This window comes from Vigna angularis, chromosome 3 (assembly GCF_016808095.1).
Source record: "Vigna angularis cultivar LongXiaoDou No.4 chromosome 3, ASM1680809v1, whole genome shotgun sequence".
Classification (NCBI taxonomy): Eukaryota; Viridiplantae; Streptophyta; class Magnoliopsida; order Fabales; family Fabaceae; genus Vigna; species Vigna angularis.
This window is the reverse complement of record NC_068972.1, coordinates 569,447-581,221: the sequence shown is the minus strand read 5'-3', so window position 1 is coordinate 581,221 and position 11,775 is coordinate 569,447. Positions and strand designations below refer to the sequence as shown.

The 11,775-nt window shown below is 31.6% G+C and overlaps 2 protein-coding genes across 2 annotated transcripts; both read right to left on the bottom strand.

Moving 5' to 3' along the window:
• Positions 1–3,293: 3,293 nt before the first annotated feature.
• LOC108326052 (protein MAEA homolog) lies at positions 3,294–5,929 on the bottom strand. Its single transcript, XM_052874084.1, has 3 exons — positions 5,557–5,929; positions 5,056–5,250; positions 3,294–4,959 (listed from the first exon to the last, which is right to left on the bottom strand). Exons 1-3 carry the CDS (start codon positions 5,860–5,862, stop codon positions 4,819–4,821), a joined length of 642 nt encoding a protein of 213 aa, XP_052730044.1. The 5' UTR covers positions 5,863–5,929; the 3' UTR covers positions 3,294–4,818.
• Positions 5,930–6,660: 731 nt separating this feature from the next.
• LOC108326051 (protein CLP1 homolog) lies at positions 6,661–10,536 on the bottom strand. Its single transcript, XM_017559295.2, has 10 exons — positions 10,173–10,536; positions 10,014–10,082; positions 9,787–9,882; positions 9,140–9,381; positions 8,872–9,010; positions 8,688–8,744; positions 8,353–8,487; positions 7,538–7,773; positions 7,069–7,113; positions 6,661–6,988 (listed from the first exon to the last, which is right to left on the bottom strand). Exons 1-10 carry the CDS (start codon positions 10,380–10,382, stop codon positions 6,901–6,903), a joined length of 1,317 nt encoding a protein of 438 aa, XP_017414784.1. The 5' UTR covers positions 10,383–10,536; the 3' UTR covers positions 6,661–6,900.
• Positions 10,537–11,775: the final 1,239 nt, after the last annotated feature.

Genomic DNA, 11,775 nt, shown 5'->3' with positions numbered 1-11,775 from the left:
GATAAATTAAATCGAATTCAAATTTCTTTTCAACTCATTAATAAGTAAGCCGAATTGGATTAGCTAAGTGACCACGGATCGAGTCAGATTATCTGGTTTCACATCTATAAGATAGATAGAGAGAAGCAGAATGGTAGCTAACAAGCACAAAAAATGTGGATCTCAATCTCAATTCGTGTTTTCTTTGTAGTTTCGTTGCAGGGTGTTTGAATTTGCAGAGTTGGGTCTATGCTACTGCTTCAGATGCAGCCAGCCAGAGAAATGACTCAAACAGTTCAGTAGATATAAATCTTATAGGACTTTTCATTGAGAAAGACTTGCCTCAACGTTCAGCGTGATACCTACAACCGAAAAAGGACATGAACGTATTTATTGGTCCGTTAGAGCAGATGCTTTGTATCACAGTTGGGACAAAACAAATTAGGAAACAAGGAACCTTGGGGTCCTTGATAGCAATTCTCTCATTTACTATTAATCCATAATTCGTACCAAATCAAATAACTGTTACTTATCTCGCTATTACTTAATCCAAATTTTAATTATGATTAATCCAAGTTCCTCACCTTTAATTTTAAACTAATTTATTATATTAATAGTGTTTGATAAATTACTTCATAAAAGTAAAATAACAAGTTTGAGTTTTTCAATCTTATTGATTAATGCTTGTGATAATTTTTTTTTCGTATTCACAAATTTTTTTAAAATTTAAATAATTATTTATTATAAAAAAATATTTTTTAATTTTATTCTATTAATAATATTTTTTGAATTCGAATAATTATTTATAATAAAAACTATTTACATAATAAAATATTATATATTATTTTAATTTATAATTATTTTTAATAAATTTTTACTATAATTAAAAAAAACAAGTGTAATTATGTTTTTACTAGTTTTTACGCAATAACAATAATATCAGGAATTCGTTTATTTTGTGATTGTTTAAAATAGTATGCATTAATCAAAGCGTTCAAGAAGATTAGTGAGTACGATATCAAAATCAAAGAAATATAGTATAATATTACCGAAAAATATACCAAGTAATAGTCATATCTGCAAGGCCTATATATTAACAAAAAAAAATCCTATGAAGCATATAAGAAAAATTAAACGAAACTATTTTAATGCCGAGCTCTAGAATTTAATAAAATGATACGTATATATAGAAAACTTATCTTCTATATCTTTTTATCTTTACTTTTTGTTTTAATCGAAGAACTTTTATTTTTTATAAAATAATTTTCATCATCTCTTTGACTAATTTGATAATTAAAAAACTTTAAATCTTTAAAATATTTCATGTTATTATAATCTTAATTATATTTTTATTTTCTTTTAAATAATTTAATTCAATAATATATTAAATTATTTCTGAAACTCATTTAATCATTTTAGTTTTTTTAGTATTATTTATTTCTATCATATAAAATATTACTTTGATAAATTTTATACAATTATTTTTATTTTCTAATTTATTATCCTAAATATAATTTTATAATCACAATTATCTTTTATTTCCTATAATATAATATGTTAAATATATTTCTAGTTCTTAAATTTTTATAAGAAATCGAAGTTCATTCCAATTTCAAAGTTCAATATAATTTTATCCTCAAACTGTAAAATTCAATAAATATATTCCTTCTAACCAATTACACACACACGCACACTTAACACTGTTGGTTGTATGTAACATAATGTTGCTCTCATCTTCTAATTACCAAGTGAACTAGAATCAATTCAATGCAATTACCTTATCGTAATGAACCACTTATTTTACAGTTACCATTTTAAAAACTAATTAATAATTTATATTTAAAAAATTAGACTTAACTAACTAATTTATTACTCATTATAATTTAACCCCTACAGAACAGACACGAGCCCACACACGTATGTTTAAAATCTGTAAAATACACACATTTAGCTATTCCATGACTCATCTTCATTTCACCTTTATCTTTCTTCTCTATGAAATCCCTCCTCGTATACCACAGCGGCACTCACAGAAGTTCATTACTATGAAAAATACAAATCAATGTATGCACAAGGTTACGTCATATCCCAGTTACAGTTTGAAACATCTAACATATGTACAAGTTCAAGTAAACACCGGAACACAAGTAAAAGACTGGACATAACAACGGAAGCCCATCAGAGTAATTTCCAAAACATTATAATCAGACAGCCATGGTAGCTTGAAGCCAAGGCAAGGTTGACATTTTCATCTATGAATCATACCTTTTTAAGTATATAGATTTATGAAATATATGCCTTGACCAGATCTGTGTCGCTGCAAACTAAACCCGTCCTCGGGCAGATGATTCTACCATTATTCTTCTTCGCCATCTCTTCTAGAGCCTGCAAAAGAACACCAGATAATTAATAAACTTACCCTCATAAAAAGTGCTTATCCGTGGAATATCTAGAAGAGTGACTAGAATAACAGGAACCTTAGTGCTATAAACATATCCATTGGGCAAGACTTGCGGTGGATTCTCAGTGTCCATTAACTCCTTTGTTATATAGCAAACAAGCTTAGAGTGATGCTGCTTTGAGTATGGCAATGGCAGGGCTAATGTGCGGAAAGCTTCCTGTGATAGCGGATCTTCTTTTGTGCAATCATCCTCGTAACAATATCTTTATCAAGTCAAGGGACATATCTAAGCTTTAGCAATGCATACACTAACACTAACCAATCAAATTTACAAGAGGCTATAGTAATACAAGTATGATCCTTGAAATCATTCACAACAAATTAACACACACGGGTCATTATCATGAATTGATCCATAAGGGCTCAAGACAGATTATCAGTGTCAAGTATGAAATTTCACACAAAGAATGCTTTTCAACTTCAATATATATGGAGGGTTTTAAAATAACTGCATGAAAAGGGAACCGAACCACTCCAATCAAAAGGAATTTTCTTTAGTAGGCAAACCATTTAATACCATTAATTCCCTCAAAAGGATAAGGAAAGTCCAAGTGTTTAAAATATTTTTTTGGAAGGATGGCGGGGGTGTTTCAGTTATATGTATGCAAACATGGCTATCCACACACAGCATAGAAGCATCTAGCATTAAAAGAAGTGTTTCCAGATGATAATCAACAGTTCAAGTTGTCAATGGATACGGTGTCTTGAGAGCGGAAAGCCCAGCTTGCAGATAGATATTGAGCAAGGGTTCTAACGTCATGCCATATAACTTGCAGAACTCCTGTTTGAATTGGTCCACTAGAAAATCCCATTGCTTATCTTCAAATAAAACCTGTAAAAGAACATGTAAGAGAAAATTATAAAGATTTTAGTGCTGAAATGTCAGCTCCTCAAGACAATAATGCAGTAGGAAGCAAAATTTCTGGCAAAGAATTACAGTTTCAACAATATAATGTTTAGACTTTGTGTGAAATACTACAGGCATAAAAATCTTCGTCAACAAGTGATCAGTGGAACATAATAACCCGTGCAAATAATATTTCTTGTTGTTAACCTAATCAATACAGGATTTTTTTTTTCTTGGCCGTGTGAATTACATAAGACATGTGCTAGGTAAAAGTCCAATCGATTATTGCAATACTAGAGAATATAGCACAACTTAGAGGTTTAAGACAGTTCGATTTGTTGACTACAATTATTAACAACTAGAAACATTTAAAGTTTACATCAATTAGCATATTGGCTGTCATTCCTTTCTTTTCCACAGAGTAAAGTGTATATAATTAGCTTGAAGGACTACATGCTCTTGTACAACGGAGTTAATGTTTTTAACAGCAAAAGAAATGAAACAACTCTATCTTGTACTGTGTTATTGACATTTACATAGTTATCAGGTCCCAAACCACATCATGAATCAGTCGTTCAACTTTTCAATCATGAATGGGGGGAATCACAATGTATGATAAAAACTTAAACATACAAGCGCAAAATTAAATTACTCAGAAGTCACTAATTCATTCTTAAATGTCACATTGCTAGAGGAACTCGTGAACTCCATTAGCGCCCTTTCTATTCCATTCACATAACCATTGAAGACTTCTAAATCCTCGCATGAAAAGTGGGTAGGGGGGAAATGTAAAACAAATGTGGGGTGATACTAAAGGGTATCAAATTGCAATTCTAATTACAAATTCTAGAATTCTAACAACAGGGAACATGAATACAATCCTAACACCATTGCATTGAAAGATAATAAAATTAAAGACACCAGTATCGCTAACGCACAAAATCACTCAAAGACAAGGTATACTCACCTTGTATGTGGCACATTCAGTATCCTTTTTAAAAGCTAGTGTTGCAAGGACTCGCTGCAATTCTTTCATGTGAGTGGCTCCCCATGGCGCAAGATATTTCCTAGCATACGTGATAGCTCTCAAATTGTTCTCAGCTCTTACTAATTCTATGAACTCTTGAAGTCTCAACTGGAACTCCAATTTGCTCTGTCGTCATTAAACCACCAGAAATTTGCAATGGTAAATATGATCTGATGCCTTAAGTGTATTTGTGTATTTATTATTAACAAGTGTCATCCTATGAGAAACTCTATTGGCACTGGTGGGCATTTGAGAAAGTCTGGATTTGCATTAGTTTATAATTTTATTTTTATTTTTATTTTCAAACTTTAAGCAGACTAAAGACATTTTTATACTAGAGCAATACGGTGGTTATCCTTCTCTTAAATATGAATATTTTGTTGTTGCAGTATGTCTGAGATGATTTCCAATTCTAAATGCATTAAAAGAAATGCCGATTAGTATGAACCCAAAAGCCTAAACCATGACTCAGCCTATGGCACGGTGCACCAACTGTTAAAAAGATCAAACAGCAATATGAACCTTAGACTTCTTCAGCCTTGATTTATTATCAGCACACCATGCTAGGGCAGGCGCAACATCCTTATTTTGCAAAGCATCAATAACCTTTTTTGCTTCTTGGAATACATCAATATCAACAAGATCCTGAGACACCAACATAAGTGTTATTATTGTTAGAATCAATACCAAAAGAAAATGTACATTTCAAACAATCACACATTCGATAACCTTGTTCATTACCTGCAAGTTGCTGCTTTCTGCAAGTTTCACTGCAGTGTCATAGTATGACATCCTCAACATATAATCAACAAGAATCCGCTTCAAGCGAGTGTTATTCCATTCTGGCATGTTTTCCGCATCGGCAGATTCTAAGTGATCAAGACGCGCTCGACACTTTTGAGCTTGTAAATGCTCTGCCCGACTTCCCTCCTCCAACTTTAACATATTTTTTGCAAAAATCCAAATCATGATCATCATAAAACTCACGAAAGGCGAACATAAATTTCCAATTAAGCAACAGCTATACTTAATAACAAACGTAATCAATCATCGGAACAACATGAACCAAAAACCATGCTACAGATCATAACTTCACATAGTAACCCCTAACCACATTACACAGAGTATTATTAAGCACTCCCAATACAAAATTAACTATGCCAATCGATAATACAACGTTTGTTTTTCTTTATCACGCGATTAAACGAAATTCAAATCAAGAAAATTAGGTCAGCAGTTTACCTTTCTCTTGAGCCCTTGCAAGCGGGAGACAAGGGAGTTAAGATGGTTGACGGCGTCATCTGGGGAGAGGTCAGCGGCTTCGTTGACGCCGGATATGACGGCGGACATCTCCTTCTCGACGGCGCGGTGGTTGGCACGGAGGGTTTTTTTGTAGTGCTCGAAAGGAACCCTGAGGAACTGGTGCTCCAGCTTCAGAGACTCTGTCAGTTGGGGAAGGTTCGACGGCGGAGGCGGCGCCGGGTTGAGGGTGACGGCGATCGGAGTTCCGGTGGCGTTGTTACCGTTGGGAAGGGAATCCATTTCCATCGGGGAACAATGGAGAAGAAAATAGAATCTCAGATTGCTAAGTGGATTGGATAAACTATGCTTGTACTTCAAAAAATAAAATAAAATTATATTTGCCTTAATTTTACACTTGTTTAATTTCATTAAATTTCCATATGGCTAACTATAGGATTAATTTTTTCTAACACGATCTTAATATCTCAATGTTTTCAATTTCTTTTTGTTATTTAGTTTTCTCTTTAATTTTGATCATTAAATATTTGAATTCAAAATTTTACAATTTATACGAATTATATTCGGTTTTAGTTTAAATAAAATCGTTTCTTATAAAAAAAAATAGGTATACTTGATATCACTAAAAAATGTTGTATCACATTGATTTCTTTCCATCGTTGAATATCTATCATCATTTATGAACTAATAACACGTTGCAGACTTTGTTTTCTTAATTAAAAAAAACTACATTAACATATAAGCTTTAAAAACTAAATAAACTATAGGAGCACTTAACAACTTTTAAAATTGTAAAAGTTTTATTAGTTAAAATCTCCATGACTAATAATCAAATCTATTTTAAAGTTCAACAAATTTACTTATATCCTTATATTTAATGTCTATCTACAGTTTATAATGAATAAGGATAAATTTCAAATTTGATCTCTTCAATTCTTTATTTTCAATTTTGATCTCTCTAGTTTTTGTGATTTTAATTTTTAAAATTCTTATTTCTGCGTACGCTTGTTTCTATATTTTATACTTTAACTAACTAAACTATTTATCGATGATACCTTAAATGAATATACTAAAATTAGAGTTCAATTAGATTAACAATAAAACATGTAAAATTGAACATAACAAAACTGTCTATCCAGGCATGGAAAAAAGTTTAAAGTAAACCTTTTGATACAAAAACCACGAGGAGCTTCCCACTACGAAAAACAACACCTCACAAGAGGATCTAAGCTAAATTAGTATTTACATTTGATCACGACACAAAACTGGCGAACCAGGGTAACAAATTTTGGCGAGAGATTTTCCGGTAAAACACTGTTCATTAGTTCATGTTTCAAGCCATGTCAAGGATCCCATTATCAAATACTTGCTTGGAAGCTCTCCAGAAGACGGAGCAAGGTATGTTATCTTCTTTCTGTAAGTTACAAAACAACAATACAAGCATTCATCATAAACTGCAAAATAAAATGAATTATTAAATGGAACGATACAAACCTCTGAATATCAATGTCTGTTACATAAATGAACCCGGCAACATTGCTGCACCAGAAAAGACATGACATGGTAAGAAGACGTACTTGTAGGAACAAGGAATGGAGATGAGGACGTAATATCTCAAGAATGGCCATTTTTATGTATAGAAGTGTCAGAAAATTAAATAGATAAACAAAGTTTTAAGAATAACCATTTCCATTAAAGCAAATCAAATCATATCGGATGGATAATTTCAAGTAGACTTCAAATTAACAGCATAAAGGGTCACCAGTTTCCATTTGGCCCACACTGCTTATCAAATAATAATCGATACACAAATCTCTCAAGTGTCACCATATCTGTACAAGGGACACTACTCCTCACACATACAAGCAACCACATCACTTTACAACAAAACAAAATGCATGATCAAACTTACTGGCTTCAAAGAAGTTTAAAACTTTATGATTAAAATTGGAACCACAGTTACCTGGAAATGATCTCATCAGGTTCCTTGGCAAATGAGACAGCAAGGACAAGATGGAGCAAATCACGATTTATGTTTACAGGTACAACTCTTGTTGGATCTGCAGCAGGTTCCGCTCCAATTGGCAAGGCTGACCGTGGGGCCTGTGGCCCACCACCAACTCGATAAACAAACAAATCACTAAAATTTGCAATATTAGAATGTGGAGAAAGATCATTTGAAAGGCCATAGAAGTATTCCTGTGTCAAAATCAAATGGCAGTAATGTTAAACAGTGTCCAGGGGGAGGAAAGAAAAGAAAACCCTCATCCTACTACACTTCCCAAGGCTAATAAACAAATTGTTCGTATTTGTAAAAGTGATCTACTGTCAATATAGTTTTTCGATTGCACGAGAATAGACATTCTAAACACCGACTAAGGGTACATGAATATCGAGGAAGCAGCAAATTTCAAGATAAAAAAAATAAAAAATTACCAACCGTTTCACTATTTATGTTGACAACGGAAACATCACTAAAATTAACAATCTTTTCGTTTAGATTTTTCAAATCTTCCAGAATACAAAACTACTGCTTGTAACTTAACAATGAATATTTTTTATCCTACATATTTCTGAGCACTTAACTTCCCTAGGCGTAAGAATAATGACGTACTCCTATATTAACAGATAAACTCAGAAGAAAAAGTTTCCCAGAGATAACAGACTTTCATAGTTTAAATTTAAATCCTCAAGAATGAAAATAAAAAAAAAGGAAGAAAAATATAAATTTGAGGTTAACACATGTGTAAGATATTCAAAAGTAGCAGGTAGGTTTACCCTTATCCTGTAACTTCTGGCCTTCTGTCTGACTTTTGCATTCCTAGATACAACTCCACCTGACCTCTGAAGTTTCACAACATCTACTTTGGGCTCACTCTTAAGCACATCTTTGAGCATGCTGCACAATTTTTCCTATAAGAGGTTCAAAGGAATGACTGAGACACTGAGCTTCTACAGAATGCAAGAATTACTAACATGTACAAGGAAAGTATGAAATTTTAAAAATATGATAGTGGGGATCATTGGAACTGTCTCTCAACGCATAACTAATATAGAATATGAAATGATGCAAATGTTAAATAGTACATAGTATATAGATGCAAGGCACACACCTGACCTAAAACCAAGACAACATTGGCCTTGAATGTACGAATTGCATGCAAGAGCAACTGCAACAGACACACACAAGAAGAGAGTGAGCAAGGAAAGAGCACTATAATCAAAATTAGCAGTAAGTTACACGTCGGAATTGTGATTAGTTTAACAATCATAAGGTAAAGTTCACAGGCGAATTACATCATAGCCTACTCCTTCTATCCATCCCATAGTATTTATCACCATGCCCGAAGCTCGAGATTCAGCATTTCCAGTAAATTGTCTCTCAATCATCCCTGAAAGCTCCTTGACAAGCACTTTATACAATTCTACGTTGTTGCTGAAAAACAAATACATTCAGATTGGATTTTCATTTCCTTAATGTGCTACCAATAATTTAAAAATCTCAAATCAATGAAAGTTCTTATATAATTTTGGCAATGTATGATAGAGGTTACATCAGCTATACCTTGGAGTTGCATGCCCGTAAAAGTATACAAGAGGCATTTCAAGTGGAATACCTTCCACAGGATCAATGGGCATTTCAATTGGAGTGGCAGCAATGCATCCAGGAATTGTTATAGAGCCTTGGCCAATATCCAAGTCAACAAAGGTAGGTTTCCAACCTTGTTTAGCCGCCCAACTAAGAAGCATCCTGGACAAGGTACTCTTTCCAGAATCAGTAGGCCCTACAACAATGACCCTAGGACCCTGAAAAACAAAATTCACATACAACAAGCTTTACAACTTACACATGAAAGAATAGCATCTGAATCTATGATAAAATCACAAACTTTCAAGTCTATCAGCACAATTTACTTAGAATAGAGCATTGTTTTTGACAGTTCATGTTAACATTGAAAATTATAAGTCACACTAAGTAACAACAAAAACTTATCATGAGAAATCCAAGCTTCTAAAATATGTCCATGGCCACAATTTTGGCCCCAACATCAAAGTTTTAAGGGACTCCGCCTCCACAACGAAACCACAACAGTGTCAATAGGATTTGTCAGCAATTTCCCATAATATCAAGGAAAGGGACATAACCACAACCCCGATTTAAAATCTTTTGTCAGCCATCCAGACAATCAAGCAAAAAGCACGAGAAAATACCTGAGAAGATTCAAAATCATCAGGTGATGAAGCTTTGGCACGACTTCTTCTTCCATCCAGTATGGCATGCACATTTACATAGCTTACCATGGGAGTCTGCACTCAAAAAGTTGTATTCTCCGAATCACTGATTTCTCAAATAGTGTCATATTTATTTTCTTGTTCTTTTCTTGCCATACCAACAAGTTAGAAAGGAAACATTCAATAAGGCTACTACAATGGCTTACCTCATCGGCAGTGTAATCAGTTTCAGTAGCTCCGTCCATTTCAATGGTCGCACCAAACCAAGTAAACACCTGCCACAACACAAAGTAGCATTCCCCTTATCAAAAGAAAAAAGAAAGAAACGTGAACACAACAAAGAACTTGATTAATAGAGAAGTTACAGCGAACTTGAGTCTGGGAGGGAAATTGAGCCAGATTTCGGGAGGAAGCTCGGTGCCGAAAATTTCAGCAGTTCCGTTAAGGAGACGAAGGCGAAGTGGTGCGTCGTTACCCACTTCTATTCTGAGTTCGCTTTCTCTCTCCAATTTCACTTGCTTAATGGTGGATGCAGATCCCGAACCACCCACAGGACCTGCACCACCGTAAGCCATTTTCTTTTCGTCTCTGAAACTCCAATTTCACTTTTTTTCTGCTTCGAATCAAATTGGTATGGCGTTAGGGTTTGCAGATGGGACAGAAAACGAACGGATAGGGCAAGAAATAAGAACAGAGAGTATAGGAGTTACTTGGAAGAAGATGAAGAGTCTGATAAATTAAGTTTTTAAAATTAAATTATTAAGTTATTACTCTCAACTTTATATTACCAAACACATTTTTTTTTATTCTAGTAAAAATTTATTAAACTATAATTTTTTTTATTAGAAATAGTTATAAAAATAAATAATTATTTAAATTTTAAAAATAAATATTAAAGATATCAATTAATTATATTAATTTAAAAAATAATTAAATTTAAATTAACTGTTATTAAAAGATAAAATAAAATATAATTATTTTAGATTAAAATAACAGTTACTTAAAATTAGTATATAAATATGTATATATACGAAAAAATTTGAATCCCTCCATATATGTATAAATTATTTAGTATTATAGTATAATATATAATAAACTACTACATATTTATAACTATATTATTTAGATTATAGAAATATATTGTATACAATCTGTCGTTTATTATAGTTTTGAATTGGTTGGATCGAAAAAAATTAACATTTTCAATTAATTTGGTTTACTTGACTCAATTAGATTCGAGTCTCTTTATTTAATTTTTTTATTCAATAAATATAAAAAATAATTTAAATATTTAAATATTATTAGTGAGTTAACATGCTAATTTATTAATTTATGTAAATGGAACAAAATTATAAAATTTCTTATTTACAATAAAGTGAATTGAGTTAACTTGGTTTTAATTGGGTAAACCAACTTGTAAACTAAATTGATTTGCTTTGAATTGACTATGAAATAAATTAGTAGAATAAGAATTTGTTATATAAATAATTTTTGAATAATTTATTGTTTGGCCTTAAATGTGGAACATTCACAAATTTTAAGCTTTTAATATAAATATATTTTTACTAAAATAATTATTAATATAATTCAGTTTCAACATAAGAAAAAAAATAGTATAAAAACTAAAGTTTTATTAATTTAATTTAATATTTTATGAATGATTAAAATAATTATTATGTATATATTAAATAAGAAAAATTATAGAATTAATTAATTTTTAAGTCATAAATAATATTTTATATTAATTATAAAGTTTTACATTTTATAATATGTGAATTATGTTAAGATACGAAAACAATAATTAAATTAGTGAAAATAAGTATATAAAAATATAGAAACTTAATTAAAAAATATAAAAAATTTAATACTAATAAATAAAATAATAATAAAAGTTTAATTAAAATATATAAATTTATGAGAGACTTAAAATTTGATTAATTTTTTTATTATATTAAAATTAAAACATTT

Excerpts from the sequence above, each read along its gene's own strand:
- LOC108326052 (XM_052874084.1), bottom strand. The coding sequence starts at position 5,862 with ATGGAAATGGATTCCCTTCCCAACGGTAACAACGCCACCGGAACTCCG. Across the intron at positions 5,251-5,556 it reads TGCAAGGGCTCAAGAGAAAG|TTGGAGGAGGGAAGTCGGGC; the intron begins GTAAACTGCTGA and ends AATATGTTAAAG. Across the intron at positions 4,960-5,055 it reads CAGAAAGCAGCAACTTGCAG|GATCTTGTTGATATTGATGT; the intron begins GTAATGAACAAG and ends TTGGTGTCTCAG.
- LOC108326051 (XM_017559295.2), bottom strand. The coding sequence starts at position 10,382 with ATGGCTTACGGTGGTGCAGGTCCTGTGGGTGGTTCGGGATCTGCATCC. Across the intron at positions 8,745-8,871 it reads TAGAAGGAGTAGGCTATGAT|TTGCTCTTGCATGCAATTCG; the intron begins GTAATTCGCCTG and ends TGTCTGTTGCAG. Across the intron at positions 7,774-8,352 it reads CCAGAAGTTACAGGATAAGG|GAATACTTCTATGGCCTTTC; the intron begins GTAAACCTACCT and ends ATTTTGACACAG.